This window comes from Dryobates pubescens, chromosome 24 (assembly GCF_014839835.1).
Source record: "Dryobates pubescens isolate bDryPub1 chromosome 24, bDryPub1.pri, whole genome shotgun sequence".
NCBI lineage: Eukaryota > Metazoa > Chordata > Aves > Piciformes > Picidae > Dryobates > Dryobates pubescens.
In genome coordinates, this window is record NC_071635.1 from 13,006,382 (window position 1) to 13,033,065 (window position 26,684).

The following is a 26,684-nucleotide window of genomic DNA, read 5'->3' on the forward strand; positions in this document are numbered from 1 at the left end:
TGTACAAACAAACCATGACTGCCTGACAAATAGCAGATAAAAGAGTTTAAATATCATTTGCTTCTGTACAGAGCACCACACAAAAACATTACAGAGCTAGGAGGACTAACAATTTATCACTGCTAGAGCTCAGACTCTGATGTCTTCTTTACTTATGGAAGCAAAGGAAAGGGTTCTAAACACATCAGAGAGGCTTGTGTTATTTTTATACATTCAAAAGGTTCAAATGTTACAGTAATGACAGATCCTTGGCTTTTTTTCCAGCACCACTACAGGTTAGGATGTTCTCCTTAACACAGGCACTGAATCTACATTTTGCTTTGTCCAAACCCCATAAATCCAGGCATTCACTAGGGTATGCCTACACAGTTAACTAGAAAGATCTGGGACTGATCCATTGCCCATAACCAAGTATGTGACTTGTTCACCTCCCCACTTCTCAGAATTAACTCCCTCTAGAGCAGACTATTTGCATCCACACTATGTAGTTCTTGATCCTGGCTCTCCTCTGAACCTTTTGTGATGCTCTGGTTTGTACAAGAGAAAATGTGGCATTTGAAGCTGCAAAACCTGCCAGAGTAGTGCTGTAGGATCATATAAGAGCACAAGAAACCAAAACCAGTGTGATCTCATCCCCATTCCCCTTTGGTCCCTGAAGTGACCCATGCCTCTCAACCATGCCCAGGTACTGTTTTGCAGAGAAGTACTTTGAGAAACACAAACCAAACAGGGGAACAAGCGCACACGCAAGCAGTGTGACAACCAGGGGATTGCTCCCTGCTCCTCTTCCCCTCAGCAGTGTCTTTACACCTGCAGCCATCCAGCAGGCGAACAGCAACCAACTACAGATTTCCTAACAGCTCTGAGATGCACAGACCCCCATCCCACTGCAGAACATACCTTCCCTGCCCATCAGGAAAGAGTAAAAGCAAAGGTGATTAATGCTGAGATACACCCATCCCTGACGAGGAACCTTCCCCTTCCAGTAACTGCAGGAGTAGTAGTTCACTAATTTCTCTTCTTCTGGCATCCCAAACAGCTTGTGGAACTTCACTATGGCTTCCTTAAATTTCTCTGTATCATCATCCTCCTTGATGCCATTGATTTTGTTGTACTCAGCAATGATGCCCTGGTAGGGAGTGAAAAACAGCATGTTAGTTGCCATGGGGTATCAGACATCCTCGCCGCCACTGCTGCCTGGGCCACAGCCACAACAACTACTTCAATGGCAAGCAAGTCTTTTGCTTCTCTCTTATTCTTTGGCTCATTCTTTTCCTTGGATAGTTAGTCAATTTATTCAAGGCTGTCTTTCTGATGCTTTTGCTCCTTTTTTGGTTTTAAGACTATTACTAAATATATACACGTATATATATACACACACACACATTCAATCACACTGCTGTGGTCACCTGTGCCAATCTCAGTCTTCCTAGGTTTTTTACATGGTGGAGAATCCATCCTGGACCCTCATCCCTGGAGGATTTTAAGGCCAGGCTAGATGTGGCTCTGAGTAACCTGATCTAGCGTGAGGTGTCCCTGCCCATAGCAGGAGGTTTGGAACTAGATGATCCTTGAGGTCCCTTCCAACCCTAACAATTCTATGACTCTATGACTGTCAGGTCAAATTAGGTTAGAACTGACAGCAGTTTGCCTTTCACAGTCACACTTCTCATTGACAGCATTCATAATAATGTCTTTAACTACCTGTATTTTTCCTCTCACAAAGGTATTTATGTCATTCTCATTTTCAAAGATTGAAAGAGTTTGCAGCAAATTCTGTTCCAGCCACTCCCAGTGTTCAGTGATTTCTTTCCTTGAGCAACCTGTATGCAAAAAAAAAAAACACACAAAAAACCCCCCAAAATAAACCACCACAAAATAAGTAATTCACCAATGTCAATATCCTCTTAATCATAACCAAAAGACTAATCAAATTTGCCAGTAATTGGAGATGCAATATTTCACCAGATGCTGTGTCCCTTGGCTATTCCAAATTTTCCTCCCATGGTCTTTTAATATCACAGTAAACAGGCAACAATTGTCACCAGCAACCTCTCCCCCCACAACATTTAGAACTGTAGCCACAACAACAACACTGAGCTGCACCACCTCTCCTGAAAACAGCCTGAAAGAGGTGGGGCTGCTCAGCCTGGAAGGGAGAAAGCTCTTACAACCACATTTCAGCATCCAAAGGAGACCTCAAGGAAGGCTGGGGAAAGGGCTGTGTAGAAGGGCTTGCAGCAATAGTTTGAAAGTGGAGCAGGGTAGATTTATAGGCTGGGGTCAGAGTGGCTGGAGAGCGGCCAGGCAGAGAGGGACCTGAGGGTGCTGGTTGATGGTAGGCTGAACAAGAGCCTGCAGTGTGCCCAGGCAGACAGGAGGGCCAATGGCATCCTGGCCTGCATCAGGAACAGTGTGGCCAGCAGGAGCAGGGAGGTCATTCTGCCCTGTGCTCAGCACTGGTTAGGCCACACCTTGAGTGCTGTGTCCAGTTCTGGGCCCCTCAGTTTAGGAAGGAGGTTGACTTGCTGGAAGGTGTCCAGAGAAGGACAACAAAGCTGGGGAGGGGCTTGGAACAAGCCCTATGAGGAGAGGCTGAGGGAGCTGGGGTTGCTTAGCCTGGAGAAGAGGAGACTCAGGGGTGACCTTATTGCTCTCTACAACTACCTTAAGGGAGGGTGTAGACAGGCAGAGGTTGGTCTCTTCTCCCAGGCAGCCAGCACCAGAACAAGAGGACACAGTCTCAGGCTGTGCCAGGGGAGGTTTAGGCTGGAGGTTAGGAAGAAATTCTTCATAGAGAGAATTGCCATTGGAATGTGCTGCCCAGGGAGGTGGTGGAGTCACTATCCCTGGAGGTATTCAAGAGGGGATTCGATATAGCACTTGGTGCCATGGTTCAGTCATGAGGTCTGTGGTGACAGGTTGGACTTGATGATCTTTGAGGGCTCTTCCAACCTTGGTGATTCTGTGAATACATACCAATCATTTTCCTTGTTGTTCAGCAACAAATGATGAGGAAAAACATTCTTGCTGCACTCTACAATCAGAGCTTTACACAGCTCCAGAAAAAGCCACAGAGCACAACACTCTGTGCAACTGCCAGGGGAATTCCACACCTCTGGGTGCAGCATGGAGACACAAATCATGTTGCAGAAGAGCCTGCACATGGAACCTATGTTTCAAGAACCACAAATGATTACCAGTGCTGCTCTCTCCTTAAAACTACTGGATGCAACCAGGCCTTTCTGGAACTCAGAAGGTGGTCTGAAGACTAATTTGGCTTTTAAACTGCTGTAAAGAGCAATGATGAAACACAAGACTAGACTGCCATAAGAAAAATTGTTCCTCTACAAGAACAGCGACAAGCAGTGCAGACAACACTACCATGATGAACTGTTTCTTAGATCTCTCTCTCTCCCTCTTGTTTGCAGTTCATCAATTATCTTTCATCACTTCTTATGAAACAGCTTTACTTGATTATTTTCAGCCTGTAACAATCCACCTCATTGTTTCCATTGCTTTTTGTCTCCACTGTCTCACTGTTTACTCCCCCAGTCTCATCTACAGCAGATCGAGCAATCAGGCCAAAACCCACACCCCAGTTCTCATCAATTTATCATGACAGCCTAGATCTTTCTCTGTGCTTTATTCACTCAGGATTAAAGAAAACAAACCCACACACTTTTGCTGCTGTGTTTTAAGGTACAGGTCTGTTTTATCTCTGCTGCTGGCAAGTCTTTGCCCATCTGAGCATATTAGAAGCATTCACCATTTTGCCATCATTGACCATTTAGATAAAACTCTCAAGGAAGTGGGGGGAGGAAAGAAGAAATTACAGTTAAACCACTGCATTTTGGGGGGGAAAAAAGCCCTCAAGACTAGCAGGAAATAAAAGGTGAAAAGGCTACAATGCATGCAGAAGGCTACTAATCACTCCTTCCCCTTCTTTAGATGATATGCTCAGCTTATGCTGTGCTCCATGGCTGAAATGGTATCCCTGGTGTCCCAGTCCATGGCAGGGGGATTGGAACTGGATGGTCCTTGAGGTCCCTTCCAACCCTGCCAAGTCTGTGGTGATTCTATGAAATACAGATGTAGAAGCTTGTGTGAAAATACATATAGTGCATATATGGTGATGCATATAATTAGTTACCACAAAACCTTGCAGCAATGGTTCTGTACCTGAAAAACACACAAAGCCATAGAAGGAATGACTGATTTTATAGGTGGAGAAGGACCTAAACCAAGCTGTTCATTTTCCAGGAGAGTTTACATGTATCATCATTTTTCCCACTAAACTGAGCACTAGCAGACTCGGCAGGGACACTGACAGAGGACACAGAAGGGCTATCACAGTATGTAAGGCTGATCACACACATCATTGTGGATTACTGGACCATTACAATACTAATATGCTTAAAATTGTTCTTGAAATGTTACCAGTGACATCTTTCCAGTGACAGTTCCTGTGACATCTCCAAGACAACAGTGCACTGTTCACCAGCCTCCTTCACAGAGCCTCAGACCTACCAGCAAGCATCCTAACATAGCCTAGGTCAGCAGAGTTGTTAATACCCCCAAAATTCACATCCAAAGTGACTTATAAACAAACCTGAGGTCTAAGCATAACTTAAAAAGTCATTTTAGTGCAAGCAACCCCCCTTTGATTGGTTTTTACCCTCAAAGTTGCCTCATACAGAACAAGGCCAAGTGTCACGGAGCATGGACGAACCAGGACACAATCACATTCCTTCCTGTCATTCTGTGCAGTCACTTACTGAAGGCAGAGGTTATTATTATTTTATGGAAAGCAGAGGAGAATTAGACAAATATCTGTAAAACTAAGAGATTACAAGTACCAAATAACCAGCAGTCTGTGTCTGGGGAGCAGGGAGGGACAGCTGCACGATGCAGAACGAATCAGAGCTGCAGAGCTAAATGCAGCCAAATCCCTCAGAAACCTGTATAATGGTAACAGCCCTTGATCCATTCAGAAGGAATTGCTTTAGCTGCAAATTCATAAAATAACCACAGTGCAGAGCCTTAGGCAACACAAGGCTGCTCAGCTTCAAGGTTGCACAGAGAAATAATTTGCTCTCTGTAAAAATCTTAGCTCCCTACAGGGAGAGCCAGGCTATTCCCCTCAGGTGATGAGACCAAGCTAATGCAGTCTTATAATTTAACAAGAATTATTAAGCCAATCAACCAAGTATATATGAGGAGATTAAAAATAAAACCACCCCACAAAATGGAAGCACAGATACATACACTAAGTACTTCAGCAATTTCAATCAGGGCAAGATTCATAACTGAAGAGCGTGTTCATTAAAACCAGCTTAAATGCAAAACAGAGCCCTGTATTTCCACATAAACCCTGCAGTATCTGTCACAGGAAGGAAACAAACCTCTCAGTTCAGCAGCAGCAGCACCTTTGTACATGTGTGATATATAGAGAGACAGACAGAGAGTTGGGGTTGCTCAGACTGGGGAGCAGAAGGGTCTCAGGAGACCTTATTGTGGCCTTCCAGTATTTTAAGGGGGCTACAGGAAAGCTGGGGAGGGACTTTGTAAGGTGTCAGGTAGTGAATAGGACTGGGGGGAATGAGGAAAACTAGAAGTGGGTAGATTCAGGTTGGATGTTAGGAAGAAGTTCTGCCCCATGAGGGTGGTGAGACACTGGCACAGGTTGCCCAGGGAGATGGTAGAAGCCTCATCCCTGGAGGTTTTTAAGGCCAGGCTGGATGTGGCCGTGAGCAACCTGATGTAGTGTGAGGTGTCTCTGCCCATGGCAGGGAGGTTGGAACTAATTGATCCTTGAGGTCTTTTCCAGCCCTGACAATTCTATGATGATTCTATGATTTGTTTATTCTGGGGCCATAACTCTTCTGCCTTCAGTTTTGTGGCCCTGGTTGTCCACAGACACACACTGTAGGTATAAAATTGCAGTAATTGTCTTTAGGTGTCACGCAAAAAAAAGCTGAAGATGCAGTCAAATAGTCAAGTGGCCTATTTTCAAAGTCTTAAAAATTCATTTCTGAATGTGTTTGCAGCCTGAGTGTCTTGGAAGAAACACTACTTTGCTGAGAGAACATGGCACTTGGGGAAAGTGGTTTAATAGCCCCGGTGGTGTGAGGGTGATGGTTGGACTCAATGATCTCAGAGGTCTTTTCCAACCCAAACAATGCTATGACTCCATGATACGTTCTTTTATTTGGAAGGCAGTCTGCAAACAGCCAAGAAAATCTCTGCCCTCGATTGCTCCCTCTCAAGTTTTGGGAAAAGAGAGGGGTTACTAATTGCTGTGCCATGACATTTGGATGAAAGAAAGAGGGGATTGTAGTGCACTTGCAACTACCTCTGCTTGTGCATAAAGAGTGCAAATATGCATCCTGGCAACTACTTTTGCCCTTCTTCCTCATGCCTGAGAGCCATGGAAAGCTGCCATGTGAGGCAGCTTTACTTATGGTCACAGCAGAGTAGCTGACAGTAAAAAGCAAGCAGTTAAATGAGGCTTTGGAAATGACCTTCATGATACTGACAGATTCATTAGTATTTGTTGCTACTCTTAGCTGTCACTAAGGGCAAATTATCAGGATTTTAACATATTCAGTGAGTTGGTACTGATAAGTGTAGAGGAAAAAGAAAAAGCTGTTTAAATCACTGCCTTCTTCCAGGTCTGATACCATCAAAAGTAGCCAGAAATACTTGTGCTAAGAGGAGCTATTAAAAACCTTCCTCTTGCGATGCAGAAGATGGTACAGCTTTGCTATCACCTTTGTCAGACGTAAATCATGTGCTTCCAACCCCTGCCATTCCACGAGTCTATGAATAGAGCCAAACTGGAACTGCTAAAATTATCAGATCTATGGCAAACCTTCATCCATTCCTCTTCTCTTCCCACCCCCCTTTCTGTGAAGAACTTTCTCCTCACCTCCAGCCTAAACTTCCCCTGGCACAGCTTGAGACTGTGTCCTTTTGTTCTGGTGCTTCTTGCCTGGGAGAAGAGACCAACCCCCAACTGGCTACAACCTCCCTTCAGGTAGTTGTAGAGAGCAAGAAGGTCTTCCCTGAGCCTCCTCTTCTCCAGGCTAAACAACCCCAGCTCCCTCAGCTGCTCCTCCTAAGACTTGTGCTTGAAACCTCTCCCCAGCCTCATTCTTAATATCCTTCTTAAATTGAGGAGCCCAGAACTGGACACAGGACTCAAGGTGTGGCGTAACCAGTGCTGGGTCCAGGGGCACAATGACTTCCCTGCTCCTGCTGGCCACACTATTTCTGATGCAGGCCAGGATGTCATTGGCCTTCTTGGCCACCTAGGCACACTGATGGCTCATGTTCAGACACCTGGACTGGTTTTAGTTCTTCGCACCATCCCTGAAGGTGTCCAGGAGATGTGTGGACACAGCGCTTCAGGACATGGTTTAGTGCCCATGGTGGCCTTGAGTCAAAGGTTGGACTTGATGATCTTAGAGGTCTTTTCCAACTAAAACGATTCTGTATTTGTCAGGAGGCAAAGTCATCTAAAATCTGACGAATTTTCTTGGGAGAACAGGCACAGGTGACAGGGCACTGTTAGGTCAGGAGTCTGCAGCTTCACGAGGCAGTATTTTTGAATGCCAGGCAGCACTGGGGGTGCTGGGAGTTCCCAGTCTGTGAAGGAGCCTACTGGCACGCACACTCTTCTCATTTGTCCTCTTTCTGCATTCTCTTTCAAGAGAACAGAATTCTGGCTGCTGCCTAAAAAAACTTTAGAGCTATGGAAACTGCATTCACAAGTTTCCGCTTGCTAAGACTGAAAAACAATGTTATCAAGCTCAGGATCTGACCTTACAAGCTTGGCCAGTCAAGGCTAAAGAACCCCAACCTTCCGCGTTCAGCTTCAGACACTATTTTCAGAGCCAGCAAACAGAACCAAAGACTAACTACATACTGGGTTTTGCTGATCACAGGAACAGGCATTACTATTTACAGGACCTGATGCAAGCAAAAATCTTACTTAATGTACCAAAATATCAGCTTCATTGACTTCACCAACTATTACAATGGCAGAAGAAACAGTCTTGCAGTTAGAGCTGTCAAAGCTTGAGCCCTGAAGGCCAAAACTTATGCAAGAACACACTCTAACCCAGCTACATTTTTGCTGACTTTCCAAGTACCTCATATTTAGAAGGACAACACACTGTCTGAAATAAATGTCCAGGAGGTAGGCACCACTGGCATCAACACAGTATTTATCCTAGGGGAGGCTGAGCTCACTATCCAGGAAATGCCATACCCACAGGCAGATCATTCTGCCCCTGTACTCAGCACTGGTTAGGCCACACCTTGAGTCCTGTGTCCAGTTCTGGGCCCCTCAGTTTAAGAAGGACATTGAGACTCTTGAACATGTCCAGAGAAGGGCAACAAGGCTGGGGAGAGGCCTCGAGCACAAGTCCTACGAGGAGAGGCTGAGGGAGCTGGGGTTGCTTAGCCTGCAGAAGAGGAGGCTCAAGGGAGACCTTCTTGCTCTCTACAACTACCTGAAGGGAGGTTGTGGCCAGGAGAGGGTTGGTCTCTTCTCCCAGGCAACCAGCACCAGAACAAGAGGACACAGTCTCAAGCTGCACCAGGGGAGGTCTAGGCTTGAGGTGAGGAGAAAGTTCTTCACAGAGAGAGTTGTTAGCCATTGGAATGTGCTGCCCAGGGAGGTGGTGGAGTCATCATCCCTGGAGGTGTTCAAGAGAGGACTGGACATGGCACTTGGTGCCATGGTTTAGTAGACCTGAGGTGCTGGGTGATAGGTTGGACTTGATGATCTTTGAGGTCTTTTCCAACCTTGTTGATTCTATGATTCTATATTCAGCACTTCAGGAGAGAGCTGGGGTTGCACAATCTTCCCAGTTTCCACTCCAAGGGAAGCCAGGTGCCCCATCTGGGGATTTTGGGAGCTATTACCTGGTGGCTTCTCCCACCACACTCTTCAGAGATACCAATCATCCAACAATGCTGCACTTTGGAAGCACTGCAGCATTGAGCTGTGGGCATGAAGAACAAGCAAAGAAGAAGGATGGATACTAGACTGCTTATCTAGGAACACCTTTGGGAGGCTTCTGTCCCTGCTCCATGGCCATTTCTGCTTTTACTCCTTGTGCCTAACACATGCACACACATCCAGTATTCGAGGTGTGAATATTAGAAGCTCAGAAGCTTTTTAACTTAACCATTGGAGCAGGTTTGCATCCTGACCCATTTATTTGTCCTGAAATGACTGTGCTCAGCAAGCAGGATGCTCTATTAGTTATGCAGCACAGTATCCAGGAAGAACAAAAATGCACACATCAGTATGTTTGTCCTTACCACAGGCAATAGTCCAATAGACCAAGGAGTCCGGTGCTTGATAGAGGATTCGATACGGTGCCACTCTGGCACTGGAGTCCAACACGACATCAAGAGTACCCACAAGGAGACCTATGGAACAGGAAATTCTGATGAATGCACAGTAATGGCTCACCCAAACCCCCACAGGAGAGGGCTCTGCAACCCCTCCCATTTCACCCGCCGCAGCAAACCGCAGACCTACGTACTCATCATCCCCGCACTCGCTGCCTCACGCTGTAAAGATGTAAATTGCCTCAACAGAGGAAAACCTTCGGTTTCCACAAGGCTTCAGCTCCCAAACAAACATCAATTCTGGCACAAAGGCAGCTCTGACAGGCTGGAGGGAAGGGATGCCATCCAGAGGAACCTTGACAGGCTGGAGAGGTGGGCACAAGCCAACCTCATGAGGGTCAACAAGACCAAGGGCAGGGTCCTGCAGCTGGGTCGAGGCAATCCCAGGCACAAATCCAGGCTGGGCAGTGACTGGCTGGAAAGCAGCCCTGAGGAGAGAGACTTGGGGGTGCTGGTGGAGGAGAAGCTCTACAGGAGCTCTCAGTGTGCACTTGCAGCCCGCAAAGCCAATCAGATCCTGGGCTGCAGCAAGAGAAGTGTGGCCAGCAGGGCAAGGGAGGTGAATCTCCCCCTCTACTCAGCTCTGGGGAGACCCCACCTGGAGTACTGCCTCCAGTTCTGGAGCCACTAGTACAAGAGGGATCTGGAGGTGCTGGAAGGTGTCCAGAGAAGGGCCACGAGGATGAGCAGAGGGCTGGAGCACCTCTCCTGTGAGGACAGACTGAAGGAGTTGGGGCTGTTCAGTCTGGAGAAGAGAAGGTTCCAAGGTGACCTAATTGTGGCCTTCCAGTATCTGAAGGGGACCTACAAGAAGGCTGGAGAAGGACTTCTTAGGATATCAGGTAGTGATAGGACTAGGGGGAATGGAATGAAGCTGAAGGTAGGGAGATTCAGGCTGGATGTGAGGAGGAAGTTCTTCCCCATGAGAGTGGTGAAGCCCTGGAATGGGTTGTCCAGGGAGGTGGTTGAGGCCCCGTCCCTGGAGGTGTTTAAGCCCAGGCTGGATGAGGCTCTGGCCAGCCTGATCTAGTGTGGGGTGTCCCTGCTCATGGCAGGGGGGTTGGAGCTAGATGATTCTTGTGGTCCCTTCCAACCCTGACTGATACTATGATACTATGAATTGAAGCAAAGCAGAAGGTAGCTGGTTCACAAAACCACGTTTAGAAGTTACTTGGTTCTCTCCTGTGCTTCACATACCGTTGGAGCCCGGGAAGCACACACAACATCAATAAAAAACTCCAGGCAATGCACACTAAAAAGGTTCAAAACTCAAGTGTCAGCTAGGAAAAGCTAAGACTTCCAGGAAAAATAAATTATGCTACTTAAAGGTCTGACTCCTTAGTGTAGGAAGGATCAAAATACCTAAGAGGATACTGAGGAAAGACAAAGCAATATTGTTCTCCTCAAGCAGCTTTGAAAATTCCTTGCTGCTGAGGGGGGCCATCAACAGCTGCATTCCAAATGCCACCAATCCTTACTGGATGGCACACAACACAACCCCCCCACCCCCCAAATTCTCTCCTACCAGAAGTCCTATTTATTTTTAAAGGACTTCTCCCTTTTCGCCTCCACCAAGAACTTTCATCTCCTCTGCAGAGATGATTTGCATTTTCACGTTGAAGTTCTCAGCAAACTCAAATACTGAAGAGAGATGAACTCTCCAAGACCTCTGCTGCAAATATCTACTGGGGTAGAAATTGGGTTGGTTTGGGGTTTTTTTGAAGAGCTGAAATGAACTGTATGCCCCCAAAAAAACCCTGTTTTAAAACACTCCTCTTAAGAATCCTCTTCTTTCAAGCAGTTGATTTCATCTTTTACTGTCACAGCTTTATTAGTTCCCCTGCACTGGTAGAGAAGACTTCTTCCACTGCTGCTCTTCTTTCAGATATGCTTTATTCATCACAGATATAAAAGTGCTACCCACTTCCCACCTTAGGAGATCCCTTAAATCTGAACAGAAACTGATACTTGGAAACCCCCCACCTCTCACTGACTTACCCTATTCTATGCTTGCTATTTGCAATTTTTGGCAAGTGCTGGTTTTGCAAATAGAATAGAATAGACCTGGTTGGAAAAGACCTTTGGGATCAAGTCCAACCTATCACCTAACACTATCTAATCAACTAAACCATGGCATAAAACACCCCATCCACTCTCTTCTTGAACACCTCCAGTGATGATGACTCCACCACCTCCCTGGGCAGCACATTCCAATGGCCAATCTCTCTTTATGTGAAGAACTTCTTCCTAACCTCCAGCCTAAACTTCCCCCTGCACAGCTTGAGACTGTGTCCTCTTGTTCTGGTGCTGGTTGCCTGGGAGAAGAGATCAACCCCCTCCTGGCCAGAACCATCCTTGAGGTAGTTGTAGACAGCAATAAGGTCTCCCCTGAGCCTCCTCTTCTCCAGGCTAAGCAACCCCAGCTCCCTCAGCCTCTCCTCACAGGGCTGTGCTCCAGACCCCTCCCCAGCTTTGTTGCCCTCCTCTGGACACCTTCCAGCAAGTCAACATCTCTCCTAAACTGAGGGGCCCAGAACTTTTATTTTATACAGATCTTCACAGGCCAGACCAAAGGTATCCTCTTCCTGCCTGACACTTTAATATCCACCACTTTTTAATCTAAGAATTCTGAAATACTTGAGCAACAAATCTGAACACGACACCAGGGCATCAGTAAGCATTGCTAGAGAGCAGATAACAGGATAGGAACATGAAGTGTTAATGCAAAAGATCCCAGTGTTCATTAGTCTAACTAGCTTTAGTTGTTCTTACTGACATCTTAAACCCTCATCTCATCTGCTACTGGGGTACACTGACCAGCTGCCTCTGATCAGCCCTCCACCAACACTGCCCAGATACATACAGCTTGACCCCTTTCAAACTCAGGAGACTGAAGTAAGTTATAATGAGCCTTTAAACCCTTTTTTTCTGTTAAACACACTCCCCATCCTAGCTTCACAAAAGCAATATGGCCCTGGTTCAGAAAGCACCAGACCCTCAACTGCTTAAAGCTGCTAGTGAGCCCAAGAGAACTGCTCAGCTAGGGTGCACACCAAGGCAGATACTACGATGCATTAATCATCTGGGCTTGCTGCAAACGTGTAGCAGGGCTTACACCACAGCTTTTTCATGCTTTGCAGCTTCACATGCCTACTGACAGTACTAAATGTGCAACAGGCATGATGTAATAGCTCAAAGAAGTTGTATGCTGGCCAAATGCAATCTTCTCTGAGGTACAGAGACACTGTTAAGCCCCTGTAATCTTTTAAAATATGCTTGTTTCATTCCTCCTGCTGTATTTCCAAATCTGCTGGTGTGTGGGTGGCCCTGCCAACCAATTCTGCCATTTGTTCTAGCAGGATATTGCAGCTATCAAAACTGGGATACACAGATAGGGTCAGGGAGAACAAACCTACTGTCTTGTACAGCAACATCAAGCTAAGAGGAGCTTCCCATCCTACTTCTTTCTCCCAAACATAGGAGAGATTCATAGATTCATAGAATGGTTTGGGTTGGGAGGGACCTAAAGATCATCTAGTTCCAACCCCCCCTATCATGGGCAGGGACACCTCCCATTAGATCAGGTCACTCAAGGCCTCATGTAACATGGGGTATCCATGACCCTCCTGGGCAGCCTGGTCAGTGTCTCAGCAACCTCACTGTAAAGAATTCATTTCTTACAATTCCTCTGCCCAAGGTGACTGGTTAAACTCTCTTCAGTATTTTCAAGTCACAGAAACTGTGACTAAGCTTCACCCACAGAGAGGAGAGGAATATCCCCTGTGGCACCAAACAGAAGCAATGCAAGACAGAGCAGAGCATTCCAGAAACGTGGAGAGCACTACAAAAACCAAACAAAACCCACAGCCACCCCAACAAACCAAACTGAAAAGAGACCAGCCAGCACTGGAACAGCAGGTTGGAGAGAAGTAAGGAGAAGAAAGGAAACTTTTCAGTGATGCAGACAGTAGGAGTTGCCCAGTGCCTTTTCAGCAATAGAAGCAGGCAGCAGAAGCGCTCACGCGGTGAGGTTGAAGGGAGAACATTCACACAGCTCCACAAGACCCCATGGAAATTCAAAGTCTAGTGACCAGGATAACTGCAACGGACAGCCTGTCAGTAAAATGTTACTTGTAGCACAGAATCATAGAATCACCAAGGTTGGAAGAGCCCTCAAAGATCATCCAAGTCAAACCTGTCACCCAAGACCTTATGGCTACCAAACCATGGCACCAAGTGCCACGTCCAATCCCCTCTTGAACACCTCCAGGGATGGAAAAAGCTGTTTTGATAGAGGACATGTGACAGTGGAAAAACAAACAATTAATGTCTTCTTACATACACTGAAGTAAATTAATATTTACTTTTGCAATCCTGTAACTACCCTGACTGTCTCTCACGAGGGTATTGGCCCATTCTGCATTGCAGGTCAGTGTTGGGTTTAATTTTTTTTGGTTGTCTGGCATTTCTTTTTGGTAATTTAAACATGTGATGCAACCAGAATGAAACCACAGCAGTTCGAACTGATTCTCTCAGCCCATGGCTTGGATGGGAGCACACTGCATTGGGTTAGGAACTGGCTGGAGGCTGAGCCCAGAGAGTGGTGGTGAATGGTGCCACATCCAGCTGGCAGCCAGTCACTAGTGGAGTCCCCCAGGGATCAGTGCTGGGCCCTGGGCTCTTTAACATCTTTATTGATGGTCTGGATGAGGGCATTGAGTCCATCATCAGTAAATTTGCACACAACACCAAGCTGGGGGCAGGAGTTGATCAGCAGGAGGGCAGAGAGGCTCTGCAGAGGGACCTTGACAGGCTGGACAGATGGACAGAGTCCAAGGGCAGGAGACTGAACACATCCAAGTGCCAGGTTCTGCACATTGGCCACAGCAACCCCATGCAGAGCTACAGGCTGGGATCAAAGTGGAGAACGGCCAGGCAGAGAGGGACCTAGGGGTGCTGGTAGATGGTAGGCTGAACATGAGCCTGCAGTGTGCCCAGGCAGCCAGGAGGGCCAATGGCATCCTGGCCTGCATCAGGAACAGTGTGGCCAGCAGGAGCAGGGAGGTCATTCTGCCCCTGTACACTGCACTGGTTAGGCCGCACCTCGAGTACTGTGTCCAGTTCTGGGCTCCTCAGTTTAGGAAGGAGGTTGAGTTGCTGGAAGGTGTCCAGAGAACGGAACAGAACAGAACAGAATAGAATAGACCAGGTTGGAAGAGACCTTCAAGATCATCATGTCCAACCTATCATCCAACACCACCTAATCAACTAAACCATACAACCAAGCATCCTGTCAAGCCTCGCCCTGAACACCCCCAGTGACGGTGACCCCACCACCTCCTCGGGCAGCCCATTCCAATGGGCAATCACTCTCTCTGTGTAGAAGGGCAACAAAGTTGGTGAGGGGCTTGGAACACAAGCCCTATGAGGAGAGACTGAGGGAGCTGGGGTTGCGTAGCCTGGAGGAGACTCAGGGGTGACCTTATTGCTCTCTACAGCTACCTGAAGGGAGGTTGTAGACAGGCACAGGTTGGTCTCTTCTCCCAGGCAGCCAGCACCAGAACAAGAGGACACAGTCTCAGACTGCACCAGGGGAGGTTTAGGCTGGAGGTTAGGAAGAAGTTCTACACAGAGTGTGATTGCCCATTGGAATGGGCTGCCTGGGGAGGTGGTGGAGTCACCATCACTGGAGGTGTTCAGGAGGAGACTTGATGGGGTGCTTGGTGCCATGGGTTAGTTGTTTAGGTGGGTTGGATTGGTTGATAGGTTGGACGTGATGATCTTGAAGGTCTCTTCCAACCTGGTTTATTCTATTCTATTCTCTTTGATTATGGTCACGTAGAAATGCCTCCAAGTTTTAAAAAGCATTTTTACAAAGCCATTTATTTTAACACTGTTCATTAATTCTTCATATAGCAAGGACCTTTGGAGATTAACTTAAAAAAAAAATAGCTAAAAGTTTCTATAGAAACAGAGCTGACAACAAAGAGTCATATTCCTTAGACAAGGCCTTGGGCAAGAGCCAGGCATCAGATCATGCGACTATACCGATTGCAGTTTTCCCCTCCATTATTTCATCAGGTCTCTGACTACACAGTGAAAAGAAAAGGGAAGGAATTCCCAGTGTAAGAGTGCTAAATCTGCAAGCCCTTGTTCAAGTGAGCAGTGTTCATAAGCAAAGGTCTAAAGCACATTAAAGTCTGTGGGATTAGCAGCTGGTTAACTGCTGAGAGCACTGATCTTGAAGGTACTCAAGCACCATATCGAGGCCAAGTTGGGTGAGGCCTTGAGTGATCTGATCTAATGGAAGGTGTCCCTGCCCATGGTAGGGGGTTGGAACGAGATGATCTTTAAGGTCCCTTCCAGCCCAAACCACCAGACACAGGTCAAACATCTAGAGCAAAGGGAGGACAATGCCTCCGCTTTGTTTGATGCAACTTTTTGAATCAAGTCAGCTTCCTCTTCTGCAAACCTGAATTCTACAGCAAATGAGCAGAAAATGGTTCAATATTCCCTTTCTCTTCTGAAAGATAGAGGCATTAGCAGAGGAAAAAGAGCAAAATGGAATATCTGAAACCAAGGAATACAAAGACCCAGGCTAGGGGACCTAGGAAATGGCTCTTGAATCATGTTACTGGAAGGACACACAATGCACTCGAGGGCGTTACTGGAAGGGGCTTCCGTTACTTGGTGCAGCTGATGCTGAAGGAAGAAATCACACTATATTTTACATGCCTGACCACTGTGCCTCATTTAGGTGTAAGCTGGAGAGGGAGCCTACAACCACAAAGGATATTCAGATTGGCAGTCTGAATTCATGAGTTATGAAGCACTTGTATCTTCACATTGACAATCAATTTTCAAGCTGTTTTTTGCTCTGAGTATGACCACCTGAAGCCTGATGTCCCACGTAACATACCCCACCTGGAAGCCAAATGATTTCTATCTGAGCAAAGGGCATTTTCCAGAAAGGCAGGTAGGTCATCTTGACCTGAAAACTAAGCCAACTGATTCAGCCAGTTAAGACTCTTTCAAGCACCACTGCTCTTTGGAGAACAGCATTCCAGATAGCTTATCATAGAATGGTTTGAGTTGAAAGGGAACTTAAATATCCTCCAGTACCAGCTCACAAAAGATAATGGAATCAAGGTATGACCTACAGTACAATCAACTTAACACACTGTAGGTTACCACCACTGAACAACCACACACTTCAGAGTGCACAGCCTCAAATACCTACAGTAAGTCACAACATTTGCAGCTGTTTGGGTATCTGTGGCACAGATCTTTGTCACAGGAATATTTGCCCTTTTTTCTTTTAAAATATAAGCAGTGATTATTTTTTACCTTTCACAAGAATTTGCAAGTTTCACTGCAAACCACTAATTACTGCAAACCACTAATTACACCTTGAGTCCTGTGTCCAGTTCTGGGCCCCTCAGTTTAGGAAAGATGTTGAGTTGCTGGAAGGTGTCCAGAGAAGGGCAACAAAGCTGGGGAGGAGTTTGGAGCACAGCCCTGTGAGGAGAGGCTGAGGGAGCTGGGGTTGCTTAGCCTGGAGGAGAGGAGGCTCAGAGGAGACCTTATTGCTGTCTACAACTCCCTGCAGGGAGGTTGTAGCCAGGTGGGGGTTGGTCTCTTCTCCCAGGCAACCAGCACCAGAACATGAAGACACAGTCTCAAGCTGCACCAGAAGAGGTTTAGGCTGGATGTTAGGAAGAAATTCTTTATAGAGAGAGTGATTTGCCATTGGAATGGGCTGCCCAGGGAGGTGGTGGAGTCACCATCACTGGAGGTGTTTAGGAGACTTGATGGGGTGCCTGGTGCCATGGTTTAGTTGATTAGATGGTGTTGGATGATGGGCTGGACACAATCTCGAAGGTCTCTTCCAACCTGGTTTATTCCATTCTGTTCTACTGGTGTTTTTCAAAGGGGGCTTTTGAGTTCCCTTCCAGCCCTTAACATTCTGTGATTCAGTAATGAAAAGGGATTTTCTTACTGACAAACAGTAAGCCTCTTTTACCAAAAAAACCCCCATGCTTTGATTTAAGTAAAACACACACAAAGATCAAATACTTATCATCTTTCTACAGCCCCCCCTGACAGCAATCTTATGATTATGTTGGTGAGCCTGTGGTGTTTTCACCTGCTAAAACAGCCAGGGTTCTCAAACTAAATTGGATTACATAGTCAAGAGTGAAGACCTGGATTATACATTATTAGCTCTAGCATACCTTATTACAACAGCAAAGCAAATTTATTTGCTGTTTATGAATGATAATAAGCAATGACACTTCAGACACTTCAAAACTGCCAGCACCCATGGCTTTGCTGCAGAGCAAACACTATCAAAAACCTCAGGACAGTAGCAGTGACACTTCCCATTCAGCTTTAACCATGCAGTCCTCAGACTCGAGATGCTCTCAGCACACACCAGTGACCTGTGATACATCCATTTTTCAGTGTCACAGGCAACTTGCATCAAACCTTGCCTGCAGCTGGAAGGAGGACACTGAAGCTGTTGTGCCTAATCCTGCCACCCAGGGACAATTTCAGATTACAAGTATGTGTTGTTAAGTCACCTGGCTGCTGCGAGTCAAGCCCTGCCCTGCCACATCCTTCTCCCAGCTCTATGCTAACATAATCTACACAGCCTGACAGTCTCTCAAGACACCTTCTGTCAGGAGATTTTTAGCTCTAAAATGCCTAAACAAACAATACACATCTTGATAGCACATAGAGCAAATACAGTATACCCTCCAAAAGAGCCAAGATGAAATACAGGTCAGACTGTGAGCCTTGGAGCCACGCACATGAGCGATCACTCAAGTAGTCCCATGGATGTCAGCAGCCTAGCTGTGTAGGAGCTCAGTGGCACAGCCAGGAAAAGCTGCCATGTCACGTGTGTCATCAGTCAGAATTTTTCCAAACAGGCACTGTAACATTCCAGCCCTGAATGAAACACACACTGCTCAAACAGTTCCCCATGCAGCGTGCTAATGACCCCTTCTCTCTCCACTGAAGCAAGGTGGACATATAATGAGTTCCAGTCATAAACCTGACACATCCAAAGGACCTGCTTGTGGATGTCAGCTGACTTCTGGGAAGGCACCCTGTGATTTGCTCTCTCATTTGTTGTTACAGGATGAGGTCGTCCAGCTACCTGTCAAAACTCAACCTGGAGCAACACTCTGAATTCCATGGGGAATGCTATGGGCAAATCCTTTAAAAAGGATTTAATTTCATGGGAGCCTAAAGGAATGGTAAATATTATACAACCCTCAAAAACAATTGCAACCTTAAACTTAAAATCCTGGGAATAGTAACCACAGGAGTATGAAAGTAACCTCCTCGTTGTGAGCACAACACTTGTGGAACTTCATGAAGGTCTCTAGAGCTTTGGGTTTATATGCTGTTTGTTCACACAAAGGAAAGCAAAATGACCTCTGAACACTTCCCTGATAATTCTCTTACCATGTGGGTTACACAGCATTGGCTTCCATGGATACATAAAAAAACCACCAAATTCTTCCCCTGAAATGAAGGCCTAGGATCTAGGTCTTCTTCACTGATGATCTGGATGAGGGCATTGAGTCAGTCATCAGCAAATTTGCAGATGACACCAAGTTGGGAGCAGATGCTGATCTGTTAGAGGGTAGAAGGGCTCTGCAGAGGGACCTCAACAAGCTGGACAGATGGGCAGAGTCCACCAGGATGGCATTCAACAAATCCAAGTGCCAGGTGCTGCACATTGGCCACAACAACCCCATGCAGTGCGACAGGCTGGGGTCAGAGTGGCTGAGAGCTGCCAAACAGAGAGGGACCTGGGGGTGCTGATTGACAGCCACCTGAACATGAGCCAGCAGTGTGCCCAGGTGGCCAAGGCGGCCAATGGCATCCTGGCATGCATCAAGAAAAGTGTGGCCAGCAGGAGCAGGGAAGTCATTGTGCCCTGTACTCTGCATTGGTTAGGCCACACCTTGAGTCCTGTGTCCAGTTCTGGGCCCCTCAGTTTAAGAAGGACATTGAGACATTTGAACATGTCCAGAGAAGGGCAACAAGGCTGGGGAGAGGCCTTGAGCACAGCCCTGTGAGGAGAGGCTGAGGGAGCTGGGGTTGCTTAGCCTGCAGAAGGAGGCAGCTCAGGGGAGACCTTCTTGCTGTCTACAACTACCTGAAAGGAGGTTGTAGCCAGGAGGGGGTTGGTCTCCTCTCTCAAGCAACCAGCACCAGAACAAGAGGACATAGTCTCAAGCTGTGCCAGGGGAAGTTTAGGCTCGAGGCGAGGAGAAAGCTCTTCACTGAGAGAGTCATTAGCCATTGGAATGTGCTGCCCAGGGAGGTGGTGGAGTCACCATCCCTGGAGGTGTTCAAGAGGGGACTGGACATGGCACCTGGTGCCATGGTTTAGTAGTCATGAGGTCTGTGGTGACAGGTGGGACTCGATCTTTGAGGTCTCTTCCAGCCTTGGTGATTCTGTGATTACCTGCCTTTGTGGCTCTCTTTTTCTCCCAGTGTAGCTCTGCAGAGCACTGATTTTCCCAGCTGCAGCTTCCTTTGCACAGGAGTTTTCAACCACGTTCAGCAAAACTGACTCTGAGGAAGCACTGTCACTCTACTGCCATTGAGCAAGACGAGCAGCAAAAAACAGTCCTCGCATTTTCTGTCCTCGGGCTGATGAATACAAATGAGGGAACGCTGGAAATCCAAGCACTCGACTTTAAAATCACAAAAAGCTCAGGAAAGGCCTCCTGTGATGATCCAGTTTGGCTGCTGCATGATAAGGCAGTAACAAAGAACACATTTATCACCTGCCCTTCAAGTTTAACACTTGTGATTTAATTAGATTATCTGCCAAGTATCTTCATTTCAAAGTGATTAGCGACTGGGTGGTCTACCACAGCGCTTGTCAAGGCGTTCAAACAATTCATGACCATCCCTGTGTCTCAACCCAAAACCTGACTAGGTTTAGACTTTCTGCAACTTCCAATCTGGAGGGCCCGAATCACTGTAATCACATTGGGCAGTGTTATCTGCTAAGCAACATTCCAAGTGTTTTAGGGTGGTAAAACTTGGCTGTTTTCCACGGAGAGGAAACCACAATGCACATTACAGTCTCTGTCACTACCTATAGATACAGGCAGAGCAGAGGAACAGCTTTTGGTTCCACTGATGCCCAGTTTGCAGGTGATGAAATGTCCAGGTGGAGAAACTCACACAATAATGCATGCAAACAGTAAGTTCCCACAAACAAACCCACGAGACCTGACCTGAAATAAAAGCCTAGCAGGAGCAGGAAAGAGTAGAGCTGCACATCAGCAAGACATGCTACACAGTTAAAAGTACGTGAGGGCTTTACAACACAATAGGAAAGTGCTATTGGCACCAAACCCCAAGCAGATAATCTCACACTCCTGGAGAAAATACATTTTGCATCACATGTCAGTCACACCAGACTGTATGAAATGATTGAGAAACAGGAAGGATACAGATGGAGTTAAGTTCCTTCAAGATAGGAACACTGGAACAGGTTGTCCAGGGAGGTGGTTGAGGTCCCTTCCCTGGAGATATTCAAGGTGAGGCTCAATGAAGCCCTGAGCAGCCTGGTCTGGTTGGGGATGTCCCTGCTGACTGCAGGGAGGTCGGACTGGATGACTTCTGGAGGCCCCTTCTGGCCTGGACCATTCTATGATATGAAAGCTTGCTCCTAAGCTTGTAAAAAACCCAAAATTAACCTAACAACACAAACCAAAACCATTCAGGAAAGGCATGGACAGGTCTCACTGACCAAACCAACAGGGAAGTCACTGACTTTCCCTCAAAACTAATTCTAAGTATCCCATTCTCTCAGAGCAGGTCAAGCAAATAAAACAGATTGCATCCAAGAGCCAACATTGAGACCAACTACATCTGCACCCACATCAGATTCAGAGAGACTATGTAAAATGAGAAGAACAAACCAAGTGAGTATGTGCAACTGAAAAACAAAACAAAAGCCAACCACCACCGCTGCTAAGCTAAACCAGACAACTGCAAACTGAATCCACCCAACAGAATCAGTGGTGAAAATCGAGAACTGAAAGGTGCACAGAAGATTCAGCTCAAATTAAGGAACAGTCCTGAAGCAAAGCATGGTCAAATACAAGTTAAATCTGAAGAGAAGCAATAGTCTCTGAAAAAAAAATGATGTTCAAACTCTAACTGTTCTGACTGAATACCTGCTGATAGATCAGGCTTCAATAAACTGTCAGAGGAGGCATTTTACCAGGGAAAGGAATGATGCTGAACAGAAAATCCCCAAAACTTTGACCAATAAAATAAGGGAAGCACAAGGCAGGACTGGGAGGAAAGAACCGAAAGCACATGAAGAACTTAGCAGCTGAAATGAAGACTGCTGCTGATGTAGGAATTCATGCACTCCTACCTGGAATCTTTAGGAAAAAGAAAAGCCAGCAGATCTAGACAATACTTACTTGCTTTGAAAAGAAATGGAAAGACTTTTAAGAAGTCCTCCAGAGCCTAAGCCTGTCTCAGCACCAATTTGACAGCAAAATGCAAACGTAGATTACCGAACATCACCATTGACCAGACATCAGAAGCTTGATTAGTGATCTAAGAGCCCAAGTGAAAGAAGATTTCAGTCAAATGCTTTCAGCCCTGTATACATTTAGCAAAGTGAATGGCAGCAACAGCTCCTGTCTGTTACAGCCACACACAGCCTGATGCTCTGGAGGATAAAGAAAGCAGAGGTCACAAACCCCAGGGAGGAACAGAAAACTGAATGGATTCTGCCTACAGCAGATATTTACAAGCACAATCATGTGAAAATACAAATGTTTTCCTTAACTTTCAAAAGCCTTTGAGAAGATGTAGCAGCACATCTTGTGGAACCTTGGTTAACCCAGCTGAAACTGCCAAGGGCCCCAAGGCTCTGTGAAATACACATCCTTGCAAGAATGTTACAGCAGAACGGTGGAGTGATGGAAGCTGAGGTGAAGTTCCACCTTCTGTATACGGTGCAGCGTGGGACCACAACACCACCACTGTAAGCAGCACAAACTCTGTGGGATAATGCAGCAAGTTACTCAAAGGCCTAGACATTTATTGCTTACTATAGTGTGATCCTGTGTGACTTTTTCAGCAGGGTTTTACACAAACAGGAGTCAGGAGAAACAGAAGAGCATCCCTGAACTCCATGTGTCAAACAATAGCATTATGTCAGAAGGCAAACATAGCAACTGACAGCTCAGGAGCCTTGATAGGTCACACTCAGGCTGGACTTGATGATCTTTGAGGTCTCTTCCAACCTTACTGATTCTATGATTGCTCAAGGCGTAAAAGACAACATCAAGAGAAGCATATAGAACAGAAATCAGGAGCTACACCAAGCAACCTCTCAGGCACTATCTGTGCAAACTGCATCACCTGTGTGAACCAGAGATCAAGAGAAGCACAGAATATATCCAGTTGGAAGAGACCTCAACAATCATCCAGTCCAGCCCTTGATGCAGCGCTGAAGGGTCAACACTAAACCATGCCCCTAAGCATCAGATCCATGCTGCTTAAACACCTCCAGGGACAGTGGCTCCACTACTGCCCCAGGCAGACCATTCCAGTGTTGGATAACCCTTTCAATGAAGAAATATTTCCTAACATCCAGCCTAAACCTCCCGTGGTGCAGCTTGAAACCATTTCCTCTAGCCCTCCTCACTAAGGAAGGAAATGAGACACCTTCCTGTTGAGCACCCATGAAGTCATCCAGGAATTCAACAGAAAGATTGGCAAGTCAATTTGGAGAATCAAGTAGCAGTTCAACCCTGGACACACATCTCCTCTTGAAATGGAAACCTACTACAGGCTCCTACTTAACCTTTCACCACCTTGCACTGTCCCTGCAGTAAGCATAAATGCTCTATCTGCACAATACATCAGTCCTAGAACATAGTTCTTGCAAACTAAGAACTTACTTTGGGTGGTCAAAATTACTTGGAATTGCATCTCCACACACAAACAAACACATACAGAAGCAGCACAGCAGTCACAAGGTGATCTACCACACCCTCCACCTCTTCCTGTAAGCTCGCAGGGAATACATCACTCTGCCTTCAACTATTAGCTGTGCTCATTCCTTGCAATGCTGTTTCCAAACAGGAGTTGGGCAAGCGTTACCACAGTACAGCAGAAAGCAGTCAGGGGTTTTTTTTTAGCCAATTTGTTGCACTGGGATACAAGATAGACTGAATAGTACAAACCCAAGAGCATTTTCATCATTTATAAACTTTATGAAGTGTTCAAGGTCCTTAAATCTATGGTCCACGGGGCACAGCACCCAAATCATAGAATTGTCAAGGTTGGAAGGGACCCCAAGGATTAGCCAGTTCCAAACCCCCTGCCACAGGCAGGGACACCTCACACTACAGCAGGTTGCTCACAACCACATCCAGCCTGGCCTTACAAACTTCCAGGGATGAGGCTTCTACTACCCCCTTGGGCAACCTGTTCCAGTCTCTCACCACCCTCATGGTAAAGAATTTCTTCCTAACATCCAATCAGAATCTACCCACTTCTAGTTCTGCTGCATTCCCCCTAGTCCTATCACTACAGGAGAGATCTGGGATCCTGTTCTCTCGAAATGCCTCTGCTTCAGCTGATGCAGGCTGCCATGTAACACACTGGATACTTGTGGAGAAGGAGCATTTCATACAAGCCAAACCACCAGGTTGCCCAGGGAAAAGAGCTGATGTGGAGAAAGCAGAATCAGTATGAAGGAGCAAGGGTTAAGTACACCCAGCACCTCTGAGACAGCTAAGAGGAAAGAAAAGACTTTTTACCCTGTTTGTGAGCAACAGGAAGATGAAACTCCAGAGTGAGGGTCACACAGAAGCAAAATACAGGCACAGCATTATGTGCAAGGCATGAAACAACTTCATTATGGGGAAAGCTCATCAATCATCAAATACTTTTAAAGCAGAAAAGTGCATTTCTTGGTCTTGTCCTGGAAGATTAATGCAGTGGTGCAAGACAATGCCAGTTTGCAGAACAGCTAGGAAAATCCAAGTCAAATTCCAATTTCCAAGTCTTTCCCCTTTTCCTTTAGTTAGAAAAAGAAAAACAAGCCCCTAACAACTCTCCAATTAAGGCATGCTTACAAAAGGAAGCAGCATTGATATGACTGGTAGTGACACAGATACAATCATTTAAGAGAGTTCATGCCTTCATTCAGTGTAAACATGGAGCCACACTGCTTAGCTGAAAAGCTGCATCTCTTCAGCTATTAAATCAGATACAATTTTTTAGCAGAGACTCTCTAATTAGAATAGAATAGAATAGAACAAGGCACTGCCCTCACACATAACATGAAGATCACCAAGCTTCTAGCTGGTTTAACACTGAATTGTAACCAAGTGCAGGAAATGTCTCTCATGCCCAAACAAGCATTTAAAGAAGTGGGCTTTCTCTGCTCAACCAAGTTGTATAAATCCAGGCCAAGAGGAGACAATCAGTGCAGAAGGGCTGATTTTTCACCCACTCCCCAGTGACTGATACTCCTTTTCCTGCAACAGGTTGCTGCACAGAGAACAGGTAACAGGAGTACTACTCTTCTGCTTCAACAAAGCCACCAAGAATTACTTTCACTCACCTCCAGGGCTCTATGAACTACTTTTTGTATGACTGAGATGTGTTGAAAGACCTGAAAGATCCAGCCTTCTGCTCTGGTGATGGTAACCTCTGTCCACAGGACAGTTAACAGAGACCCTGGCAGCCACTGCGAGAGTGATCAGCCGCCTTCACCCACACTTTCACAGTCACAGCATCCAGACATAGTACTGCCTGAAGAGGTCTGTTTCCAGTCTTCCAACCCCTCATTCCCATTCACCCATGGGCAAGTACTGGATCTCTTCCTTCAGGCACGCCATCACAACTGCATTATACCATGGCCCCAACTAAAACTGTTTGCAGGTGGAGAGAAGGACATTATGCTTATGTTCAGTTTGCTCACTGATTAGTTCCACAGCAAACTTAGATTTGAGGTTAGTGCCAGAGAATCAATGCTCCTTGCTGCCCAACCATCACTTAAGTTACATAGTGAGGTCACCTCATAGCATCAAACCCACAGTCTCATCAATGTGAAAGTCAATTATCATTTTACAGTTTAAGACAAATGACTTTGAGAGTCAATAATGAGGGAGTACAAGTCAGCAGAAGATAGATCACACACACACACAAAAGTGACAGCTGTATTTACATCCTCTCTTGCATACATAAATTCAGACCACTCCCACCACAGGGAAAAAATCTTGCACACAATATTTCTAGTCAGCTTCAAGGACACAGAATCTGGTTTCCCATAGAGCAGCCATTCACAAGTGGGTAAGCTTTCAGATGACATCTGAGCAAATCCCAGCATCATGTCACTAAAGAACAAGAAATTAACCAAACAAAAAACCAACAACCACCCCCCAAACAAAACCAACCAACAAAAACCCCCACCACCCACAAAACAAACAACCCCAAACCAACAAACCCCAAACCAAAAGGTCTCCAAAGTTAAAAGAACAAGCACCCAAAGACAAAAGGTTCCTTTTTTTCCTGTTTCTTTGCTTTCAACCAGTTCAAGATACAGCTCCTATGCCAGAGGTGGAGGTTACCACCCACAGAACTCTCCACTGGGTCACCCTACCTGCTATCACTATTGCAAATGAGGACCCTGTTGACCCTTCAGATGTGTTTATTCTAAACCCTCAGGATCAGCTAGATCACTCAACACCTTCCTTCTAACCAGTCTTACCTATGAAGAACAATCCATTGGCTTCCTTCACCTACCTTGGCCCTCAATGGGCAGACCACAGCTGTTAGAATAACCAGTGTCAACTTCCAGTATTTGAATGAAAAACAAATAATCACAACTTCCACTTATTACTGTGCCTACCAAGCTGTGAGTGGCCTGGACACTCTATATCCCTTTTTTTCTTCTCCCACCTTTTGGAAGCCACTGTGTCAAAACCTTATGTGTTAAAATACGGCCCTGCAAGTAATTCCAGAACTAACTTTCTGCCTGCTAGCGATGGGTGTTTGCTTTGTTATGGTTTTGGCAGCACACTGGGGAAAAAGCTACAACTTTTTTTCCAGCCCTTCCCCATGCAAACAAACAAAACTCCTAACAAATCGTTCAGCTTACTTCTAGCTACTACCTCCAATGGAGGTGCAATTCCAGGCAAAGCACAGACACTAGTAACAGATCCGTGGAAAGGCAG

The 26,684-nt window shown here is 46.1% G+C and overlaps 1 protein-coding gene across 1 annotated transcript in view; it reads right to left on the reverse strand.

Annotated features, from left to right (window-relative positions):
- Window positions 1-26,684, reverse strand: part of TBC1D9 (TBC1 domain family member 9) — a 57,082-nt gene that overhangs the window by 28,347 nt on the left and 2,051 nt on the right. Inside the window, exons 2-4 of the mRNA XM_054172536.1 lie at window positions 9,337-9,447; window positions 1,705-1,823; window positions 901-1,129 (exon numbers count right to left, since the gene is read on the reverse strand). Coding sequence (XP_054028511.1) covers window positions 901-1,129; window positions 1,705-1,823; window positions 9,337-9,447 — 459 coding nt within the window. The remainder of the gene's footprint in view (window positions 1-900; window positions 1,130-1,704; window positions 1,824-9,336; window positions 9,448-26,684) is intronic.